This window comes from Mesoplodon mirus (genome assembly GCF_964341445.2).
Source record: "Mesoplodon mirus genome assembly, chromosome: 11".
NCBI lineage: Eukaryota > Metazoa > Chordata > Mammalia > Artiodactyla > Ziphiidae > Mesoplodon > Mesoplodon mirus.
Genome location: NC_138987.1, coordinates 60,937,820 through 60,960,878, shown reverse-complemented (window position 1 = coordinate 60,960,878; position 23,059 = coordinate 60,937,820). Strand labels below are relative to the sequence as shown.

Genomic DNA, 23,059 nt, shown 5'->3' with positions numbered 1-23,059 from the left:
TTTTGAGATTTATAAAATTGTGCAAAACAAAAAACCTGTCTTCTTTGAAGAGTCCTGGAGATTGTTCTTGGATTGGGTCACTGGCAGTAGAAGTAGCATTGTGTTATCGTTACGTGGTGTTCTGTCCTTCTCCTAGTTAAAGAGAATAATTAAAGGGGAATTTTACATAATGAAAATATTACCAAACAGTTTAGCAAAGTTTAGTTTCATTAAAAACTAAAGCATGAGGGTTCTTGGGAATTCCCAGGCGGCCCAGTGGTTAGGACTCCACGTTCTCACTGCCAAGGCCCTGGGTTTGATCCCTGGTCGGGGAACTAAAATCCCACAAGCTGCGAGGTGCGGCCAGAAAAAAACAAAAACCGTGAGGGTTCTTAAGAGACAAGTGGTACTGCTACTTTTGGTCTCTTGGGCTTGGGCACTGTATAACCTGCCTTCTCAGCTCAGTTTTTTTTTTTTAGGGGGGAGGGGGATAGATTTTTAAAGGAAGGGGTGAAGTCATTAACTGTTAGAGCTGAAATTCTGAGAAACAGTCAGAGCTTGAAAGGGAAATAACCTTGTTACAACCTCTGGAGTGTGGTTTTTAGTGTCCTGCAATTTAAAGGCATTTCCAGTCCTCTGACAGTGAAGTGACCAGAGCTGTGGCAGAAAACCTAGCCTAGATTGTTAGTGTATGGTTCCTTTATAAAGTCACCAAGTACTTTAAAACCTGCTATATACCTTGAGTGTTCAGTTAAATCATGCTTCCCTGTTTCCAGGCCTTATTTTCTGCATGAGACATCTGTCTAAAATATGTCAAGATTTGGGGCCTTTCTTCCCTCTAGAAATTATCTCTGTGAAGAATGAAGCTGAATTTTTTGGTTCTCTTGAGAATAGTGGGAGCAAAAATCACAAACTTTATTGGATGAATAAGTTGGTAGTGACAGAAAAGACAGATTTACTCATTCATTTACTCAATCTATGAGTTCAACGAGTATTTCCTTTCATTTTTTTAATGTACTTAGCACTATATTAAGTGCTGGAGATATGATGGTAGAACTTAATTTCTGGTTGATGCTGTAGAACCTACATAGTATAGAAGAAATAAGGACAAAGAACAATCATCTTTGTGTTCTTCTGTGCAGCCTGGACATGGCAGTTGTCTTTGAGTAGCCTCCCTTAGGAAAATAACCTTCCTTCTTACATCATCTTCCTTCTGCCTCACTGTCCTGACTAGGAAAAGGGGGTTAAGGAAAGGACATTTTGAGAGAATGAGCCTCAGTCGGTATGGCTGTAGTCTGAGTCTGGGTTCCAAGGGAAGATTGTTACCAGGGCTGTCTGAATGGGCTGTCCTTACTGGGGAAGAAGGCATGTTGATTTTGTGGCTTGGCACTTGGAACTCTTTTGGTGGAGGAAGACAGCTTAGCCAGGAAGGAGTTTTTAGATTTGAAAGTGAAGGCATGCTTGTTTGCAGCATCAGGAATTGGGAGTAGTGAAAACTTTGGGATCTTCCCCAGGGTATGGCGTAGAAATGGGAAATGAGGCAGCTTTTGTGGTAGAGCAGGGTTTTCAACCTTGCTCTTGATTGAACAAGAACCAAATAATCCTTTGTTGTAGTGGGCTGTCTTGTGTATTACAAGATTAGGAGCATCCCCAGCTTTGATTTCCTAAATGCCAGTAGCATCTACCTTTCTAAATAACTAAATGTCCCCTGGGGGCAGAATCACCCTGGGTGGGAACCACTGTATTAGAGTATGGTGGATGATTCCAGAGATGTGTAGAGTTCAGAAGTATCCTTCATAACATTCACAATTACAAATCTAAAATGTAGTAGTATGATTTATTTACTCTACTGCAAGATTTACATTCACTGTTTAGTAAAGATAGACATTTGAAATCTCTCCCCACCCCACAAAATTAGAAACTTCTCTATTTGTGGAATTTTAGTATTCTATATGGGAAGAATGAACCAAGGAGCTGCAGGGACTGCTCAAGTGTCCAGCTAGATGGTGTTAATGTGTCTTGTCTTTCTGGGGGTAGCCTCAGAGGTCTGAGTGTTAGGGTTGGTCAGGGCACCTGCAACAGTGTTGAAATTTGTAACATTTGTTTCAACACTGTGCATTGTCAGCCCTTTTCTGTCAAAACCATGTCACATGTCCACAGAATAGTAACTCTTCAATAGCAACTGAGAGAAAGAGCAGCCTATTTGGCCATGTGGCAAGAGCTTTACTGCCTCAAGCTTAAGGGGCAATGTCCCTTAACTCTTATAAATGAAGCTTAGAGGTCCTTAAGAGATCCATTTACATACTACTGGGACTGGGCTGGGTGCTGGCCTGATTGTACTTCCTGGTCAGGAGAGCTGTCTACTATTCTGGGGGTTGGGCACTGACTGATTTCTCTTTTCATTTGGCCAAAATCCCATTAGTTCAAAGGGAGACACTCTCCTTTGCTTTACTGTTCTTACTAGCTCTAGATGGGAAGACATAATTTACCTTCAGGCTTTATTGTGAAAAGCATCTTGGGTAGGAAGGTTAAAATAAAATAACCCTGGTTTTATTGCTGAGAGGAGCTGCCCACATTTTCTTTGCGTTCCTATAATGTGATCCCATATTTAAGTGACATCTGAAATCAAGAGTGTAGGGACTTCCCTAGACATCCAATGGTTAAGACTCCTTGCTGCCAATGCAGGGGACTTGGGTTCGATCCCTGATCCGGGAACTAAGATTCCACATGCAAAACTTCTCTTGAAATCAAGAGTCTAGTTGCATACAAGGAAGTCTGGCTGGGAGGATCATCCCTGGTTTTGTAGTATCTCCCATGCTAGTAAAAATAGTAATGGTTTTAAATTATATTTTGATCCTTTGGACATGATTATCTTTTTAAAAACTAAAAACAAAAAATAGTTTTTACTCTTTTTTGTCTAATAATAATAGCTAAAATTTATTGAGTGCTTGCTGGGTGACAGATGCTGTGCCAGGTCCTTTATATAGATTTTCTCATTTAATCCTCACAAGCCCTGGAGGTGAGTACTAAAATTTTTACTAATGATGAAGTAGAGGCTCAGCAACATTAAGTAACTTGTTCAGGGTCACACAGCTAGTGGTAGTAGAGCTGGGATTTGCACCTAGAGCTCACTGTTGTTGCACTGATCTCACTGCACAGCACGGAGTATTTTATGTTTCTAGGAAGCTTCTTTTTTTTTTTTTTTTTTAATTTTAAATTTATTTATTTATTTTATTTTTGGCTGTGTTGGGTCTTCGTTGCTGCGCCGGCTTTCTCTAGTTGTGGTGAGCGGGGGCTACTCTTCATTGCAGTGCGTGGGCTTCTCACTGCGGTGGCTTCTCTTGTGGAGCACGGGCTCTAGGCGTGCAGGCTTCAGTAGTTGTGGCACGTGGGCTTCAGTAGTTGTGGCTCGCGGGCTCTAGAGCACAGGCTCAGTAGTTGTGGCGCACGGGCTTAGTTGCTCCGCAGCATGTGGGATCTTCCCGGTCCAGGGATTGAACTCATGTCCCCTGCATTCTCAGGCGGATTCTTAACCACTGCGCCACCAGGGAAGTCCCTCTAGGGAGCTTCTAATAAATGAAATGATTGTGGTCCTGATGACCCCTCAGTAGAGGCTCCTGGGGAAACAGACCTCAGGCACTGGATAACTTCCCATTCCTTTTACTTATCTAATTTCTGTAAGCCATCCATTTATGCTTATTAGTATGTAATTTATGAGACAGGAGATGCTATACTGTCCCAGAGTAGCAGAGATGAGAAGGTCACTAGTTTCCTCATGGATTCAAACAGAAAAAGGAAAAACGAACTGTGGCCTATCATTGAGTGGGAGAATATAGTCCAGCGCACAGCAGAGGTGTGGCTGTGCATAAAACTGGGGGAGAGGAGATGTGGGGATCAGATGAGATTGGCTCTCCAGGCGTAGCATTTCTAGACTTGCGAAATGAATCCCTGAATGTCCTCTTTTTTTTTTTTTTTTTTTTTTTGGCGGCATGTAGTTTCCCCACCAGGGATCTAACCTGGGCCCTGGCAGCGAAAGCACCAAGTCCTAACCACTGGCCTGCCAGGGAATTCCCTGTGATGTAAACTTTGTTTTGTTTTGTTTTTTAAAGATTTTTTTTTTGATGTGGACCATTTTTAAAGTCTTTATTGAGTTTGTTACAGTACTGCTCCTGTTTTATATTTTGGTTTTTTGGCCGAGAGGCAAGTGGGATCTTAGCTCCCCCAGCAGGGATCGAACTCGCACCTCATGCATTGGAAGGTGAAATCTTAACCACTGGACCTCCAGGGAAGTCCTCCCTGTGATGTAAGCTTTGGAAGGAACCTAACCTAGAGTATAGCGAATGAACTTTCCACCTTGGTGTCTTTCATTTTGGAAGGGTCACTAATCTCATGACGCTTATTTTTCAGATCCCTTAGTGCTGAGGATGGTCTTTAACTATAAGGAAATCCTGGGGGCCCCTGAGGTCTTCTGTAGAGACCGAGTTTCTTCACTGATGCATAGCAAGTCTGGGTCTGCTGCTTATTTTAGAGTGAAGATGGGAAATCCTGTATGGGAAATGAGTTTATCCTAAAAACTTTCCCCCCCTTAAATTGACAAAATGCAAATCGCTTTTATTATTTATTTATTTATTTATTTAAATTTATTTATTTATTTATTTTTGGCTGTGTTGGGTCTTCTTTGCTGCACTCGGGCTTTCTCTTGTGGCAAGCAGGGGCTACCCTTTCTTGCGGCACACGTCCTTCTCATTGCAGTGGCTTCTCTTGTTGTGGAGCACGGGCTCTAGCTGCGTGGGCTTCAGTAGCTGTGGCACGCAGGCTCAGTAGTTGTGGTGCACGGGCTTAGTTGCTCCACAGCATGTGGGATCTTCCTGGACCAGGGCTCGAACCCATGTCCCCTACACTGGCAGGCAGATTCTTTAACCACTGGGCCACCAGGGAAGCCCCTGCTTTTATTTTTTAAATTCCAGTTAAAATTGATAAAGGTAGAGACAATTATGGTATTAAGCATGGAAAATCTTTTTTTATTTTTTAATTTTTTATATTTATTTATTTTTGACTGCGTTGGGTCTTTGTTGCTGCACATGGGCTTTCTGTAGTTGCGAGCGGGGCGGGGTGGTGGTGTACTGTTCGTTGCAGTGCGCAGACTTCTCATTGCGGTGGCTTCTCTTGTTGCGGAGCACGGGCTCTAGAGCGCATGGGCTTAGTTGCTCCGCGGCATGGTGGGATCTTCCCGGACCAGGTATCAAACCTGTGTCCCGTGCACTGGCAGGTGGATTCTTAACCACTGCCACCAGGGAAGTCCCAAGCATGGAAAATCTTATAGCTATCATGCCGTATACTGTACAGGGTTTATATTTCATGCTCAGAATTATGTTAGATTCACCTAATGGTGGCTAATTTGCATTATCTAGCATGTTCAAGAATATGATTCTTGCAAACCTTGGGCAGTGGTCTTATGTGTTCTTAACTGATTTATTCATCCTTTTAAAAGCTTTACTTATAGTTTGTTTGTTTTTTAAAGAGGTTATTTAAAACATCACCTAGGTCTGCTTATTATCTCATCTTGGGAGCTTGATAAAGAAATCTTAATACCTGAACTCTTCTGTCCTTTACTCTTCTGTGGTAACCAAAGGAGTTGCTTTTTCTGTATCAAGACAGATCATGTCTCTCACATAACAAATTAGTGTGCTCTAGTACATCATAAGTATCTGATTGATGTATCAGACTTTGCCAGTCATTCTAGCTTCTGCTTTCTGTCGTCTTCCTTCTTCTCTTTGCTCTATCGAAGGTAAATTTATTCTCATCATCATTCCTAGTAGTATATCACCTCATCATATTCAGGAGAGGGTAAAGAGCTTTTTGACCATACTACTCCCCAGTGAACCGCTGCACTTTACAACTTTAGGTACCAAGCTGTTCTCTCAGTGACCATCTACATTTAAGCCACAAAACCAAAACAGGGGGAAGTAATCACAGTAGACATAACAGAATACTGTTCCTTGGGACACTCTCTTATTGGATCAGTTTTCCAGCTCTGACACTTTTGTGAGCTCTGTTCTTAGAGAGCATGGTATTTCCCATGAAAAAGGAGTAGACATGTTACTGGATGATTTGACTTTTGCTATTATGGTCACCTTTCCTGAAATGTATTCTTTTCAAATTCCTTTACTCAGTTAACTATACTATCTTCTTCAGATGTCTAGGGCTATGGATAGGATAACGTGGTAATTGCTTAACTCAACTATAATAATAAAACAGTATATGTATTAAACATGCTTTTTCTGCCAACAGGTCCATGCTTTTCTGTCAAAAAGATGGCTTTGAGAACCTTCTGTATACCCTGAGAGTGGGACTCTGGCCTTACCTTGGCGGGGGGGGCGGGAGGGAAGGATGGAGAATGTTAAATGTTGCAGTTGAGGGCTAATATCTAACATAGAGGGGTAACCTGGGCTGGGAGTTAAGAGGGTGGGGCTTATACAGGGGGAAGACTCCTCTAGGTGTGTATCTTGGTTTTCTTCCTAACTTTTTTTATCTCTACAATTCTGACTTTTTAAAACACTGTTTCTATAAGGTCATTGCCCAGGTTAGGAGTATATTTCCACTTCCTCTTCTCTTCTCTCCTTCCCCACTCCCCCAACAACTCCCCTCCCTCCCAATCCAGTACCTGGGTAGGAGAAGGGTAAGTAAAGTAGAGGGAGGGGAGGGGGCATTCCCTCTAGAAGATTCCAGGTGACATAACCTTGTTTAACCGCCAGTATTTTTTTTCCCCTCTCTCTCCCGTCCTACAGAAATGGAGGCAAACGACCATTTTAACTTTACTGGCCTTCCCCCTGCACCTGCTGCCTCAGGACTGAAACCCTCTCCCTCCTCAGGGGAGGGGCTCTACACTAACGGGTCTCCCATGAACTTCCCCCAGCAAGGGAAAAGTGAGTGTGAGGGCCACATGGCCTGGGAGGGAGTGGGCATCGCTCCTTTAGAGCAGGTTGATGGGATAAGGTTTGGCTCTGGACTAGCTACTTCACAACAGCTCTCTTTTATGCCAGGTGGGAAGGGAAGAAGTGAATCCTCAGAACTCCAGCTGCTGGAGAGAAGTCAAACTTCCAAGAACAAGTTCTAGGGGTTTATGGAAACAACACGAATTTTCATTTTAAGGCTGGAAGGGATTAGAAAAACATACTGGCCTTTTCATCTTAGCTTGCTCTTCTGTCAGCCCTGTTCCCTGGCTGCTGCTTCTGATAACCAGGTTGGACCCGTGAGAAAGAGATAAAGGGCCAGCCCTCTGAGAAGCTGTTTTTAGAGGCTGGAGTAGCCCTCCCTTAGGACTGGGGGTGGAGGAGTTGGGTGAAGGTTGGGATGTGTTTGCCTTTTAGTTTGTGCAGCAGAGAAGAGAGCAGATGCTTGAAGTGCTTGTGCCACCTCCTGTCCTTGTGGATAGAAGATAGGGACAGGGAGAGTTTTAATTCTTACCTAGTTCCCCAGAGAGAAACATCTATAATTCCAGACGGAAGTGTTGCTGCCAGGATCAGGGCTTTTTCTGGATTTGGCTTATCAGTTGCTCTGTACCATGGCCCTGCCAAGTACCTCTCTAATCTTGCCTTGGTTTCAGGTACTTTATGCTTGGAAGCAGAGTGAGGCACCAATGTTTGCCTCCTTCCTTTTATAGCAGAAAAATACTGCCACAGGCTTATACTTAACCACGACTCCCTCCTGTCTTTCACAAGGGGGTTGCAGATAGATAGAAACTCCCTTATTTCGCTGGAGGACTGCTCCCCACCATGTCCCCTGAAGCTTCCTTAGTATTTTGGTTCCTTTTATTTGATTGCTCTCCAATCCAGAGTCTGCCATTGGTGTTGAGAACTGAAGTCTGCATACTGCTCATGCAGAGTCTCCACCCCCCCCCACCCCGGCCCCCAGCGTATTCCCCTCCAGTGCCTATGGGGAGGGGCCAAGCCCAGCCTTCCGAGCTGGGATCTTTCTGCTGTGGTGACTGCAAATTCTATTCTTAGCCCAGCACAAAGTGCTGGATCTGCATGTGCCAGTGAGGTGGAGGCTGTCCCTTCTGGTGCCACTGTGGGGCAAACAGGCACTGGGGAAGGCGGCGGGGGGTGGGGGGGCAGAGAGTTCAGTCATGCCACTCCAAGGGAAGAATTCCTGCAGGGAATGAGGGTGGGGAAGAATGCAAGTCACTGTAGGGCGTCTGCGAACAGTTTCATTAAAAAAAAAAATTTTGAAAAACCCTGAGCATCAAGAGCAGCCAGCTCTCTGCTGGTTGCTCTTGTGGTAGGCTGGGAGAGTTCCCCAGCCCCCTACTCAGCAGCTTCAGCAGCAATTGCTAAGCTTCCACCCAGGAGCATCTGGGTTTGGTGTTCCCTGGAGACCAAAAAACTATAAATACAGTAGAGGGGGAATCCCCCACCCCTTCACCTTCCCTTTTTCTAGTCAGTGCTGTTCCTTGAGTAGAATTTATAGTGTTGCTCGCATACATAGCTGTAACTGACCCTTTTCCCTCCTTCTCTGCCAGGTTTGAATGGGGATGTGAATGTTAATGGCTTATCTACTGTATCTCACACTACTTCAGGGATTTTGAACTCTGCTCCCCACTCCTCCAGCACCTCACACCTCCATCACCCCAACGTGGCCTATGACTGTCTCTGGAACTACTCACAGTACCCACCTGCCAATCCTGGCAGCAACCTCAAGGACCCACCCCTTCTCTCCCAGTTCTCGGGGGGACAGTACCCACTCAACGGCATCCTTGGGGGCAGCCGGCAACCTTCATCCCCAAGTCACAACACTAACCTTCGGGCTGGGAGCCAAGAGTTCTGGGCCAACGGTACCCAGAGTCCCATGGGGCTTAACTTCGATTCACAGGAACTATACGATTCCTTTCCTGACCAGAATTTTGAGGTGATGCCCAATGGACCCCCTAGTTTTTTCACCTCCCCACAGACTTCTCCTATGTTGGGATCCAGCGTCCAGACCTTTGCACCCTCCCAGGAGGTGGGCAGTGGTATCCATCCTGCTGAGGCAGCAGAGAAGGCGCTGACTTCCGCTGTGGCGGAGAACGGCGCCGGCTTGGTGGGCAGCCTGGAGCTGGAGGAGGAGCAGCCAGGTAGAACTGGGGGTCTGGGAGCTGGGCTGGGGGAGGGAAACTGGGGCTCTGGGGGGTGCAGTGGCTTTTTGAGGTGAGGAAAACTTGTCTTTCCAGCTCTCTGCAGTGGAGGCTGCTTTGCATGTTGGTGATTAGCAGAGCCAAGTGGCTGGTGTCTTTGTGGCAGCAGCAGCTCAGAGCGGGAGTGCAAAGTATTTCAGGAGAGGGCAGGTGGGCGAGCCCGGAACAGCCCCAGCAGACACCCTGCGTCAAGAAAGCCTTCTTCTGAGTTATAGGAAGGGGGTGGGGCATCAGCAGGAGGCAAAGAGGCCAATGTGATTGGACTGTGGCAGGGCCAGACTGGCGGCTAAAGTGGGCTGAGCCCTAAGTCGTGATTGGCACGTGCAGGAGGGAAGGAACAGGCAGAGCACACCATGGCTTGTCTACTCACAGTTTCCTTTCTTGTTTGTTGTTGTTAGCATAGGTGCATGTGCAGTCCCTCTCATCTTTCCCTCAGAATAGATAAATGCTTAGCTTGCTATTGATTCCAAATATAAGGGTGACCACCCTGTAAAATCACAGGCTGTTTTCTCTGTTTAACTGGATGGGGGAAACAGCCGAGAACATGATGGGGTTCTTGTCTCAGACCCCACTCTTCTTTCCCCTCTTTACCTGCTGCAGGATCTTCCTCGCACATCTTTGCATACTCAAAAGTTCTCGGTATGATCGGTACCCAACATAGAACTGGGACCCATAAATGTTGAAAGAATGAACATCCATCCCTCTAGCAAAGATTGCCACTAATAGCTAACTGAACCCGTTGACGGCACTGATTTTGACTTTTGCCCTCTCCTGGGATTTCCTAGAACTAAAGATGTGTGGTTACAACGGCTCTGTCCCTTCTGTGGAATCATTACACCAAGAGGTCTCAGTCTTGGTCCCTGATCCCACAGTGAGCTGCTTAGATGATCCTTCACATCTTCCTGATCAACTGGAAGACACTCCAATCCTCAGTGAAGTCTCTCTGGAGCCCTTCAACACTTTGGCACCGGGTAGGCTTGGAGATCGGCTCCCTTCAACATATCCATGCAGAGGGTAGCCAGCTTATACCACCTGGAAGAGTTAGTAAGCCAGGGAAAGTATTTGGGAATCTGGGGCACTGGGGTCTCTAGATGATCCTGTGCAGACCACAGTTTCATGCCACAGGCCTGACTGGGCCAACTGCACTCTGAGCTGAATTGGTTCATTTCCCAGGTTCTCTCCCAGTGTTCCTTTTGGCCAAGAGCCCTGGATAGGGACTTATTACCACACAGATGGGCTATTTGGGTTCTCACTAACTTGCCATTGAACGATTACCTTTTACCCCGCTGAAATATAAGAAAGGCCTATTTTATGGTAGATGCTAGAATTTTGTGTTGATCTGTGGGTAGAAACCATTGCCTTGCCTTTCCCTAATATTAGAAGGAAGCTTCACACCATAGGAACTAAAACTGGATATATTCAGACTAGTATTTCTTAACTCTTGCTTTCTGATTTTTCCACCCCTGAAGAGCCAGTGACTGGAGGACTCTATGGTATAGATGACACGGAGCTGATGGGTGCAGAGGACAAGCTGCCTCTTGAGGACAGCCCTGTGATCTCTGCCCTCGATTGTCCTTCCCTCAATAATACCACTGCCTTCAGTCTCCTGGCAGATGACAGTCAAACGTCAGCCTCTATCTTTGCCAGCCCCACCTCTCCACCTGTCCTTGGGGAGTCTGTTCTGCAAGGTAAGTGAGGAGAGCTAGGACAGAGAAAGTCCTTGACCTGGGCAAAGGTGAGAGAACAGGCCTTAGGGGTGGGAAATCTGTGAGAGCACCTTCCTGGGAGCTGAAGAGGCCATGGAACAGTGTATGGTGGGACTTCAAAAGGCACTCTGACTTCTGCCCTGTGCCCAAAGGAACTTGTGGGGTGAGACTTGGAGTTTGCAGGGAACAGGAGGCCAGAGGCCTTTACTGGCTCCAGGTGAGAGGTCTTTCTTCACACAGTGACGGCAGCAGCTTTGCCCTTTAACCTTCGTGAATGGTGGGGAAGGGAGCCAGAGGCTATTTCTCTTTCCAACACTAGGGGAAAGCCCTTGAAGTAACCTTGTTTAGCTTCGTCTAGGTTTGTCTGAGTAGATTCTCTTGTTTTATATGATCATTCTTCCTTTAGCCATCCTGTCCCTTTGGATTCTAGATACTAGCTTTGACCTGAATAATGGCAGTGATGCAGAACAGGAAGAGATGGAGACTCAGGCTTCAGACTTCCCACCATCTCTGACCCAGCCAGCCCCTGACCAGTCATCCACTCTTCAGCTCCGTACAGCAGCCTCGCCAGCGGTCTCACCAACAGCCTCGCCAGCAGTCTCCCTGGCGGTTTCTCCAGCAGCCTCCCCGGAAATCTCTCCAGAAGTCTCTCCAACAGCCTCCCCAGAAATTTCCCCAGCCATCTCCCCGGCAGCCTTCCCAACAGTCTCTCCAACTTCCTCAGCAGCCCTCCCACCCGTCTCCTCAGAAGTCTCCTTGACGGCCTCCCCAGTGGCCTCCCCAATGACCTCCCCAAAAGCCTCCCCCGTACCTTCCCCAGCAGCTGTCTTCCCAGCAGCCTCCCCAGCAGATAAGAATGTCAGCAGCTTCCTTGAGACAACTGCTGACCTGGAAGAGATCACTGGAGAAGGAGTCACTCCCTCTGGTAGTGGTGAGTGTCTAGATTCTGGTTCCAGGAAAAGTTTCTGTCTCGTGGCATTTAGCCCTTCCTCACTGGCCTGTCATCTCAGTATTTTGCTTGAACTCTTAACTTGGGTATCCCCTATCTTCCTCCCCAAGGTGATGTCCTGAGGAGACGTATTGCTACCCCAGAAGAAGTCCGTCTTCCCCTCCAACATGGGTAAATGCTTTAGTTTGCTACATGCATCGACCTTTGACACATTTAATGAATGACTCTAGGAAAAAGGGAAGGGAGCTCCTCTCATCTGAGATGGGGAGGAATGGGCTAGACAAGAATGGGTTAAAGGATAGTTACCTGCAGTGATAATGTTTCTGGGCATGAGATTCTTAGGCTTCCTTTCTTCCCCTCGCATGGTCTTCCTCCCCTCACCCATTCTTTCCTCATTTTGTGACCACTCAGTTTTTTCCTCAAGGGGCTACTTCTGTTATCTTTTCCAAATTCAGCTGGTGGGTCTAGGGTTCAGATGTCCAAATGAGTTACCTTGTCCTATATGCTTAAAGAAGGAATAGCAGTGAATGGGGAGTGGCTTAGTCCCCATGAATTGGGTTTTTTTTTTTTTTTTTTAATGCACTTTAAGGGCAGGAACAGTATGAGACCAGAATGAACAAGCCAGCACACCAAGGGCTTTATAGGAATAACTGCCTTCCTGATCTTCCCCACCTCCGCCCCTGTAGGCTACTTGTGATCACCAAGTCTGAGTTCTGCTTTAAGTTTTGAAAGATAAGGCTTAGTCTTAGCATACTCTGTTGCTCAGAACACAGAGTTCCTTACTAAACCCTGGCCTCTACGGAGTCATTTCATGGAGTCAGCAGTGAGTTTACTCTTCTGCTTGCCTCCCCACCCTCTGTCTCTTCTGCCTTTATTCTCTTAGGTCTTTCATCCTCTTTAGTGGAAACCCAGTAATTTGCCCTGAATGGCATTAGGGAGGGGGTTTCTGGCTGCTCATCTCACTGACTTTGTGAAGGGAGGGGTGGAGGTCTTTCTGGGCTTGTGCAGTTTGGTGTGTTGCTTTCCCCTGTGGTGCTGAGGGGCTTGTGGCCCAGGCCTGCCTTCTGGCCAAGCTTGTATCTCAGGAACCTCTGCATCTACATGCAGTTCTAGTGAGACAGGTGTGGGGCGGGCCATCTGCTCACTGGGCTTGGCTTCTGGGTGGCTTGAGAGTGGGTAGGGGTGTGACCTGGCGGCAGGGCCCGTGTGCTTCTCTGGCAGGTGGCGGAGAGAGGTGCGCATCAAGAAGGGCAGCCACCGATGGCAGGGGGAGACCTGGTATTATGGCCCCTGTGGGAAGAGGATGAAACAGTTCCCAGAAGTGATCAAGGTAATGTAGCTTTCGTGGACTTTTTTAGGAAAGCACAGACTCCTTTTTTGGGCCCAGTGGCAACAGGCTGGCGTTGTCTGCTCTGGGGCTTGTTCTGCTTGTGCTATTGCTGGCCAAAGGTGTGGTAGGGCTGTAACTTCACTGATGCCACTGTACCTCCTCCTCACAGTACCTGAGCCGCAATGTGGTACACAACGTCCGCCGTGAGCACTTCAGCTTCAGTCCCCGTATGCCTGTTGGTGATTTCTTTGAAGAGAGAGACACACCAGAGGTGCACACCCAAGGGTTAAATATGCTTTTGTGTCTGAGAAAGGGTTGATGGACAAGCTGCAGCTTCCTCTCATGGGATTTGGAGATTCTTGGGCATTGAATGGTTCAGAGGGCCTGGTGGCTTGCACAGACTCCCTCCCATTGTAACAGAGTCTTCCTTATTACCTCAGGGCTTGCAGTGGGTACAGCTCTCAGCAGAGGAGATCCCATCCAGGATTCAGGCAATTACTGGGAAACGGGGCCGACCTCGAAACACTGAGAAGGCCAAGACCAAGGACGTCCCCAAGGTGAAACGGGGCCGAGGTCGGCCACCCAAGGTCAAAATCACTGAGCTGTTGAATAAGACAGACAACCGCCTCCTAAAGAAACTGGAGGCCCAAGGTACGATTGGGGATTCTGCTCACTCTCTGAGGTATCTGAAATGTTGATGAATTGCTAATGCCTGGGTTTCCCAGGAGTGTGACTGACATCTGGAAGAAATGAGTCTGAATCACCTTCCCCTCTCTGGAAAGCAGCATCAGGGTCCCAGCACTTTTGTGGTACTTCTTTTACAACCAGCTTCTTTCCTGAGTTACTCTCTTACTAGCGGAGCCTGAGCGGTTCCCAAAAATAGTTATGAGAGGAGAGGGCTTTCATGTCCTTTCTTTCCATCTTTCAGCTTCTTACTTATCTTACTGGTTTTGGCTGTCTCGTACATATACTCTTACCTTACTCATTGCCACCATCATGGAGGTTCAGAATTCACATCTGAATCCAAAAGATAATTGGCACTGTTTTAGTGGGATGGACAGATTGGAAATGTCTAATTTTTCAGTAAATATTGCACTTGCCCTGATACAGTATAAATTTGAAAAAATTTGGAGTCATCGGTCTCCTATTCAGAGTTCCAGCTCTGCCAGATTCTGACTGTATGACCTGGAGCAAGTCACTTATATTTTAATAAAAGCCTATAGTGGTTCATCTGCAGGTAATACCTGTCTAACTTAGAGGGTTGCTGTACAGATGTGGTGGTACTGTTTCTATGCCAGAATAGGATAGGTACTGTCATATCAAAAACACCAACTCTGAAACACTATTGTTTGCAGAATCACACTTCAATATTGTCTTCCAAAAAGGAAGAAATTCAGACCTTTTAGTAGAGCAAGACATAGGAGCTGAGCATACGCAATAGCTATGTCAATTTGATATGATTCTGCTAAAGTGTCCATTATCTGGGCCCTTGCTTTCTGGCACATTCTTGCTTAATTGGTGCTTCCCACTCAAGACCACCTGCTTTCCCTGGCAGTTTTTCTGTTTCCTTTCTTTGTTCTAAAATCAATCTGTCAGATAGCCTGGGGGAGAGACAGGCTATAAGCTACTTTGCTGTTTTGGCCTCTAGGACCCCTTCTAAAGCAGTCTAGTGTTCCAGGGCTGGTGCTTCTGGGCAGGAGATACCATTTGAGTTCTTTGTGCTATCTCTATAGCAGGTGCCTCTCCTACATTTTTTCTCCAACATTTTATGTATACTTAAAACAAACAAAAAAAAACCAAAAAAACCCCACAAACTTTTGGATTCTTCAGGGAGCTGCTTCGGAGGCCAGCTTTGTGACAGGCATGTGCTGCCCTGGATGCTGGAGCTTGGCCTGCCTGCCTCACTCTTCATTTTTCTTTCTGCCCTCACAGAAACACTGAATGAGGAAGATAGAGCAAAGATGAGTAAAATCAAGAAGAAGATGAAGCAGAAGGTACAACGGGGAGAGTGTCAGACTACTAACCAAGGGCAGGTGAGGGACATCAGAGAGATTACACAGTAGGTTAACTTTTCCTACAGCTGCTCTGTCTTCTCTTCCTTCTCCCACGTCTGCCACTCGCCATTTAGAGAATTGGGCTTATTCAGGAATAATGTGAGCATCTCCAGGGTGAGAGAATTGATCCATTGCCAACCTTTCATCCCATGTCTCACCTCTCCTCCCCAGTACCCTTGTCTGTTTTTGAATGCTAGTTAAAGCAGTGATGCTTTCAGAGTTTGAGGAGAAATGACTTCCCTTATGGTTTACAGGCCAAGAGCAAGAGGAAACAAGAGACCAAGAGCTTAAAGCAGAAGGAGGCCAAGAAGAAATCGAAGGTAGGTGCATGTACCCACAAGCATAACTTTGAAGTCACCAAACTGATTTTGCAAGATGTGTGAGTTGGTCTCGTTTTATAGTCATGTTTCTGGGTGTAAGGTGGGGAGGACGGGGACCTGGAAAGGGTGGTGACTTGAATCTTTATGGCACTCTTGATTCCTCTCTCCCTTGGGTGGCTAGGCTGAGAAGGAGAAAGTAAAAACAAAGCAGGAAAAACTGAAGGAAAAAGTCAAGAGGGAGAAGAAGGAGAAGGTAAAAATGAAGGAAAAGGAGGAGGTGGCCAAAGCCAAGCCAGCCTGTAAAGCAGATAAAGCGCTGGCCACACAGAGGCGCTTGGAGGAGCGGCAGAGGCAGCAGATGATCTTGGAGGAGATGAAGAAGCCCACAGAGGACATGTGTCTGACTGACCACCAGGTAGTGAGGGGAGAGTAACAGGTCCTGGAGGGGCCATCCGTGAAGACACTTCTGTGAAAGGAAGAGTCTCCTAGATATCCAGACTGTTGCCTTCCCATATGTTTGACAGAACACCCTACCTCTTTTTATCTCTACAGCCCCTGCCTGACTTCTCACGCATCCCTGGTCTGATCCTGCCTAGTGGGGCCTTCTCAGACTGCTTGACCATTGTGGAGTTCCTGCACAGCTTCGGCAAGGTGCTGGGCTTCGACCCTGCCAAAGACGTACCTAGCCTGGGGGTCCTGCAGGAGGGACTCCTGTGTCAAGGCGACAGCTTGGGCGAGGTGCAAGATCTGCTGGTGCGGCTCCTGAAAGCTGCGCTCTATGATCCTGGCTTGCCTTCCTACTGTCAGGTGAGGTCCTTTCCTGGGCGGGTTCAGAGGGCCTGGAATCCGTGCTTTTCTCGGTTTTGCTTTCTCTTTAAGTTAAACACATGAAAGCCCCTTCCCAAAATGATCAGGACAAGTGAAGGGAGATATACAAATGGTCTCCAATTTACAGTGGTTTGACTTATGATTTTTCGACTTTACAGTGGTTCAAAAGTGATACTCATTCAGTGGAAACTGTACTTCACATTTTGATATTGATCTTTTCCTGGGCTAGAGAAACACAGTACGATACTCTCTCATGATGCTGGGCAGCAGCAGCAAGGCACACCTCCCAGTCAGCCATGTGTTCACTGATACACTTACAACCATTTTGTACCCATGCAGCCATTCTGTTTCTCACTTTCAGTACAGTATTCAGTAGATTACATGAGATAGTCGACATTTTATTATAAAATGGCTTTGCATTAGATGATTTTGCCCAACTCTAGGCTAATTTAAATGTTCTGAGCGTGCTTAAGGTAGGGTTGGCTAAGCTGTCATGTTCTGTAGATTAGGTGTATTAAATGCATTTTCTTTTTTTTTTTTTTAATTTTTTTATTTGAGGTACGCGGGCCTCTCACTGCTGTGGCCTCTCCCGTTGCGGAGCACGGGCTCCGGACGCGCAGGCTCAGCAGCCAAGGCTCACGGGCCCAGCCGTTCCGCGGCATGTGGGATCTTCCCGGACCAGGGCACGAACCCGTGTCCCCTGCATCAGCAGGCGGACTCTCAACCACTGCGCCACCAGGGAAGCCCTAAATGCATTTTCAACTTACAACATTTTCAATTTATGATAGATTTATTGGGACATGACCTCATCATAAGTTGAGGAAGATCTGTATACTACATGCTAGCCCTTCTGGTAATTTATTGCGTCTTCTCCTGGGTTACTTCTACTCACTGCTTTAAGGTTTTAGGTCCTGACTCTCGTCATTCTCTCCAGGGACAAGTGGAGGAAGATCTGTAGTTTCTTCCTGTTTCTGTTTTCCATATATTTTTTCTCTTCTATTTCTTTTTCTTTCTGACCTCCCTCTGCTTACTTTGTTCATTTTCCTTTAATTTACTCCTTTTCTTTTACACCTGTCCTTTTCCTTCTCTCATCTGTCCTATCAACTTTCATTCTTTTCTTCTTTTCCTATCTTAACCCCGTAGTTCTATTGTATTTTCCTGCTCCAGATTCACCAACTTGAGTTGTTCCTCTTTCTCTCTTAACTCCTATCATGCTCTCCTCCAAACAGTCCTTAAAGATCTTGGGGGAGAAGGTGTCCGAGATCCCACTAACAAGAGACAATGTGTCTGAGATCCTGCGCTGCTTCCTCATGGCGTATGGAGTGGAGCCAGCCCTCTGCGACAGCCTGCGCACCCAGCCTTTTCAAGCCCAGCCGCCCCAGCAGAAGGCTGCTGTCCTGGCCTTCCTTGTGCATGAGCTCAATGGCTCCACCCTCATCATCAAGTGAGGGGCAGGGGTGGGGATGGTTATTGTGTGCCTTGGTCAGAATGGGATGGGGGAGGGGGTTAGCCATTTAGAAATCCTCGGCGATGTGTGTCCACTGCCGTGCTCTGGACATGCTGGTGTGACTTACGACTGAATCTAATTTTCTTCCCTGGGAGAATCCAAGCCTTCCTCTGCCGTTCATCCAATCTAGGCTCTAGGATGAAACTCCCTTTACCCTTGAGCCTCCCTTCTTTTGTGTATGTGCTGCCACTTCTCCCTCAAAATCCCATTCCCTGTTCCCCTGCAGTGAGATTGACAAGACTCTGGAGAGTATGTCCAGCTACAGGAAAAACAAGTGGATTGTTGAAGGCCGGCTCCGGAGGTAGGGACAGGACAGAGGAGAGAAGGGGGAAAGAGTGAAGCATAGCCAGGACTTTTGCTTGGAACTCAGTGTCCTTAGCCCCTCCCCTGAGGTTGGGACCTTACCCCAGGGCCTGGGATTGCTTAGCTTCACGGTGTTTCTTTTGTGGTGGTATCATGTTCCTCACCACGGTTTCCCTTAATCTGTCTACATCAAGATTGAAAACTGCTTTGGCCAAGCGAACTGGGCGACCTGAGGTAGAGCTGCAGGGGCCGGAGGAAGGCCTGGGGCGGAGGCGCAGTTCTCGGATCATGGAGGAGACCAGTGGCATGGAAGAGGAGGAAGAGGAGGAGACTACAGCTGCTGTCCATGGCCGTAGGGGTCGAAGAGATGGAGAGGTACTAGCCCAGACCAAGGAAAGTGGGAGTTGGAAAACAGATTATTTCTTTTTCTTGAATCTGATGATTCCCTTTCTCTTGCTGTCCACTTGTTTCTTCCCCAGGTTGATGTCATAGCATCTAGCATCCCAGAGCTAGAGCGCCAGATAGAAAAACTCAGCAAGGTATTGTGCTTCTAACCTCCCAGGAGCTGGAGATAGGGGCTGGGTGAGGATTGATTCCTTATGAGTTAGGCCCAGATGGTATCAATTCTATAGGGAAGCTGAGAGCCATTGCCCTTCTCCCATATACTGGATGAAGTCACCACTGTCACCCTGGAAGTGTGTTTTTCATTCATCTTCCTTTTCCACTGCCTACACAGCGTCAGCTCTTCTTTCGCAAAAAGCTGCTTCACTCATCCCAGATGCTTCGGGCAGTCTCCTTGGGTCAGGACCGCTACAGACGCAACTACTGGGTGTTGCCCTATTTGACTGGTATCTTTGTGGAAGGAACAGAGGGGAGCTTAGGTAGGTGTGTCGTAGGACCCTGAATTGAGTCCTAACCAAAGTTAAACGATTCCTTTTCCTCTACCTAGTTGTCTTGGGCTTCTTTCATTGTATGAGAATCAGTATAGCACAGTGTGGTTAAGAGCACAGGCTCTGGAGTAGGACTGCCTACCTACCTGCTCTGCCATTTACCAGCTGTATGCTTCAGTTTTTTCATTTGTAAAATGGAGTTAATAATAGAATGTATACGTCATAGGGCTATTGAGAGGATTAAAATGAGTTAATGCTCTTAGAATAATGCTTAACTTATAGCTGGTTCTCAATAAATGTTAGCTTATGATTATGCTGATGATGATTACTTGGGAGCATAGTGTTTCTTTTCCAGATACTGTGCTCATTGGCATATAAGCTTTTCCCAGTGCAGTCTCCAAAAGGGGGGTATGAAGTCCAAGAGAAAAAGAAAGTATATGTCCTGTGTTTGTACACCCTCTTTCTTTCCCCTTATATCTGTGTATGTGTTATGCTCTTCACTTTTCTTTACAGTTCCTGAGGATGTGATAAAGCAGGAAACTGACTCCTTAAAAGTGGCAACCCATTCAACACCCAGCCCAGCCTCCTTCTCTCTGAAGAGGGAGTTAGCTGGCTCCAGCACCTCTGCCAGTTCTCCTGCCCGGGCCCGAGGCCGACCTCGGAAAACTAAACCTGGGTCTGTGCAACCTAGGCACTTGAAATCTCCTGTCAAGAGTCAAGGTTCAGAACAGCTGCAGGTCCAGCTTCAGCCCGAGACTCAGCCCCATCCTCAGCTTCAGGCTCATGCCCAGCCCCAGCCCCAGTTTCAGTCCCATCCTCACTCCCATAATGGGTTCCTAGAGCCAGAGGGCTCCCCTTTGTCTCTGGGTCAGAGCCAGCACGACCTCAGCCAGTCAGCCTTCCTGTCTTGGCTGAGCCAGACTCAGAGCCATGGCTCTCTGCTCAGTAGCTCAGTCCTCACACCCGATAGCAGCCCCGGAAAACTGGACCCGATGCCATCACGGCCCCTGGAGGAGCCAGAACCTGACGAGACAGAAGCCAGCCCCGATTCTCAAGCTCCCTGGTTTAACTTCTCAGCCCAGATGCCCTGCAGTGCTGCCCCTACACCACCCCCTGCAGTTTCTGAGGACCAGCCCACTCCTTCCCCTCAGCTACCTGCCTCCTCCAAGCCAGTAAGTAGCCAGAATTAGTGGTATGCACTTATCTTCATCTTGCCACAGGCTCTGTTGCCTGGCTGTGGGCTGTTGCTGAAGTTGGGGGGAAGGGATGGGGCCACTGGTGTCCTGTCAACATGAAAACACCCTCATCACGTTATGTTTCATCATTCACAGGTGAATAGACCCAGTGCTGCCAACCCCTATTCTCCAGTGCAGCTCTCTTCCACCCCCTTGCTGGGCGTGGCTCCTAAAAGGCGAGCAGGAGACCCTAGAGAAACATCACAGAGCCCCACAGGGATGGGACAGCCAAAACGGAGAGGGAGACCTCCCAGTAAGTTCTTCAAACAGATGGAGCAGCGTTACCTAACCCAGCTGACAGCCCAGCCCGTCCCCCCTGGTGAGTGACTTTGGGGTGGAATGGGGTGAGATATAGGTAGGAGTGGCATCAGATGTGGACCATGTGATTCATAGCTGGTTCCCACTCCCCACCCCACACACATAAACCGTCTTCACAGAGATGCGCTCGGGCTGGTGGTGGATCCGAGATCCTGAGACGTTGGATGCCATGCTCAAGGCCCTGCACCCCCGAGGCATCCGAGAGAAGGCACTTCACAAACACCTAAACAAGCACAGGGACTTCTTACAGGAAGTCTGCCTACGGCCCTCAACTGGTAAGGTAGATGCGTAACCAGCCTGAGCTGCAGAGCCCAGGTAAACGTTGAGCTGCTGCTGTGGACAACGAAATAGCCTGATGGGCTTTTCCCTCTGCCTTCTGTCTTCTCAGACCCTATCTTTGAGCCTAGTCAGCTACTTGCCTTTCAAGAAGGGATCATGAGCTGGTCCCCCAAAGAGAAGACATATGAGACAGACTTGGCTGTGCTTCAGTGGGTGGAGGAGCTGGAACAGCGGGTTATCCTGTCTGATCTGCAGATTCGGGTACACTTGGGCTGGCGCTCGGTCGGGGGTTGTTGACGAGAGGGTGTTAATCTCCTGTACCCTGTTAGGGAAAACGTGGGGTTCCCACTTCACAAGTGACCTCCCATGACCCTAAACGGGTCACATCATTTTCTATGCTTAATGTTCTTTCTTTATAATGAGTTTTATTCCTCTCTCCCACCTGCAGGGCTGGACACGTCCCAGCCCAGACTCCACTCGTGAAGACTTGGCCTACTGTGAGCATCTACCTGACTCCCAGGAGGATATCACCTGGCGGGGTCGAGGCAAGGAAGGACTGACACCCCAGCGTAAAACTACCAACCCCCTGGACCTGGCAGTGATGCGACTTGCTGCCCTGGAGCAGAATGTGGAGCGGCGGTACCTGCGGGAGCCCCTGTGGCCCGCTCATGAGGTTGTGCTGGAGAAGGCCCTGCTCAGCACGCCCAGTAGTGCCCCACAGTGCACCACTACAGAGATGTGAGTGGCTCCCCACTTCTTGGTCTTGCGGAGGAGGAATAAATTTAATGGATCCTGCTCCTCATCCCCAAATCACCACTTTCTCCCACCAGATCATATGAGATCACCCCTCGCATTCGAGCCTGGCGCCAAACGCTAGAGCGGTGCTGGAGCGCAGCCCAGGTCTGCTTGTGCCTGGGCCAGCTGGAGAGGTCCATTGCCTGGGAGAAGTCTGTCAACAAAGTGGTAAGAGGCCTGGAGAGCCTGGGGGGGCTGACAAGATGGCCAGCTGGCGTGGGTGGGGTCAGTGGCAGGCAGAGGCTTGAGGGCTCACCCTGTCTCCTCAAAACCTTGGTCCAGACCTGTCTAGTCTGCCGGAAGGGTGACAACGATGAGTTTCTTCTACTTTGTGATGGGTGTGACCGTGGCTGCCATATTTACTGCCTTCGGCCCAAGATGGAGGCTGTCCCAGAAGGAGACTGGTTCTGTGCTGTCTGTTTGGCCCAGGTAAGTCCTCTGCTCTCTCTCACTCCACTCCCAAGCAAAAGTCAGAGATTTTCCTTCTCATCCCATTTACCACCAGCCCTACAAATATCATTCTTACCATGCCTCAGTCTCTCCTGGGAAAGGGCTCCAGACTAAGTGCTAGGAGACCTGAGTTCTGATCCTTCTTTGGACAAGTCACTTAAATTCTATAACCTTACTTGCTTTTACTTTCCTTATAAAATGGAAATGATTATACTTTCCCTTTCACCTACCTTATTGGGTTATGTGAATAAATTCACATGCTGGCTTATGCATGAAAGTTTTTTGAAGCCTCAGTCACACTTAGACAAGTAGGGATTGTAATAAAGTGAAGGGCAAGCAGAGTACATCTCCAGCTGTTGCTGATCTCACCTTTTTCTTATCTTCAGCAGGTAGAGGGAGAATTGACTCAGAGGCCAGGTTTCCCAAAACGAGGCCAGAAGCGGAAAAGTAGTTGTGTGCTGAACTTCCCAGAGGGTGACAGCTGCCGGCGCCGGCTGCTGTCGAGGGGCCGAGAAAGCCCGGCAGTGCCTCGGTGCTCAGAAGGAGGACAGTCCCCCTCCAAGCGGCGGCGGCTCTCCATGCGGAACCACCACAGTGATCTCACATTTTGCGAGTGAGTTGAGTGAATTCTGGGGACAACTGGCTCTACCTTTGCCGGAGTAAAGGGCTGGGAGGGGTCCGTGTGTTTGCCTCCTGAGAGTGCAGTCATCACTCTTTTGTAATAGGATTATCTTGATGGAGATGGAGTCCCATGATGCAGCCTGGCCTTTCCTGGAGCCTGTGAACCCACGATTGGTGAGTGGGTACCGGCGCATCATCAAAAACCCTATGGATTTTTCGACCATGCGGGAGCGGCTGCTTCGGGGAGGGTAAGTAGACATCAGTAACTGTCCTGGCTCTTCTGTTACTGCCGTAACTTGCACCCAGCTCACAGGTCTGTCTCC

General features: G+C 47.9%; 1 protein-coding gene across 5 annotated transcripts in view; it reads left to right on the top strand.

Annotated features, from left to right (window-relative positions):
• BAZ2A (bromodomain adjacent to zinc finger domain 2A) overlaps positions 1 to 23,059 on the top strand; it is a 34,497-nt gene that overhangs the window by 8,589 nt on the left and 2,849 nt on the right. For 3 of the 5 annotated variants that reach the window (XM_082636795.1, XM_082636791.1, XM_082636792.1), the window contains 27 exons: positions 6,768 to 6,905; positions 8,501 to 9,091; positions 9,937 to 10,122; positions 10,621 to 10,839; positions 11,288 to 11,788; positions 11,917 to 11,977; positions 13,028 to 13,136; positions 13,306 to 13,407; positions 13,577 to 13,787; positions 15,069 to 15,169; positions 15,445 to 15,510; positions 15,692 to 15,925; positions 16,063 to 16,317; positions 17,568 to 17,782; positions 18,072 to 18,146; positions 18,343 to 18,523; positions 18,628 to 18,687; positions 18,885 to 19,029; positions 19,552 to 20,210; positions 20,370 to 20,592; positions 20,711 to 20,866; positions 20,980 to 21,131; positions 21,319 to 21,608; positions 21,701 to 21,833; positions 21,948 to 22,094; positions 22,502 to 22,728; positions 22,841 to 22,984. In XM_082636795.1, the coding sequence (XP_082492921.1) occupies positions 6,770 to 6,905; positions 8,501 to 9,091; positions 9,937 to 10,122; positions 10,621 to 10,839; positions 11,288 to 11,788; positions 11,917 to 11,977; positions 13,028 to 13,136; positions 13,306 to 13,407; positions 13,577 to 13,787; positions 15,069 to 15,169; positions 15,445 to 15,510; positions 15,692 to 15,925; positions 16,063 to 16,317; positions 17,568 to 17,782; positions 18,072 to 18,146; positions 18,343 to 18,523; positions 18,628 to 18,687; positions 18,885 to 19,029; positions 19,552 to 20,210; positions 20,370 to 20,592; positions 20,711 to 20,866; positions 20,980 to 21,131; positions 21,319 to 21,608; positions 21,701 to 21,833; positions 21,948 to 22,094; positions 22,502 to 22,728; positions 22,841 to 22,984 (5,579 nt within the window). In that variant the 5' untranslated portion in view covers positions 6,768 to 6,769. The remainder of the gene's footprint in view (positions 1 to 6,767; positions 6,906 to 8,500; positions 9,092 to 9,936; positions 10,123 to 10,620; positions 10,840 to 11,287; positions 11,789 to 11,916; positions 11,978 to 13,027; positions 13,137 to 13,305; positions 13,408 to 13,576; positions 13,788 to 15,068; positions 15,170 to 15,444; positions 15,511 to 15,691; positions 15,926 to 16,062; positions 16,318 to 17,567; positions 17,783 to 18,071; positions 18,147 to 18,342; positions 18,524 to 18,627; positions 18,688 to 18,884; positions 19,030 to 19,551; positions 20,211 to 20,369; positions 20,593 to 20,710; positions 20,867 to 20,979; positions 21,132 to 21,318; positions 21,609 to 21,700; positions 21,834 to 21,947; positions 22,095 to 22,501; positions 22,729 to 22,840; positions 22,985 to 23,059) is intronic. The other 2 variants (XM_082636794.1, XM_082636793.1) reach the window with 2 other exon arrangements.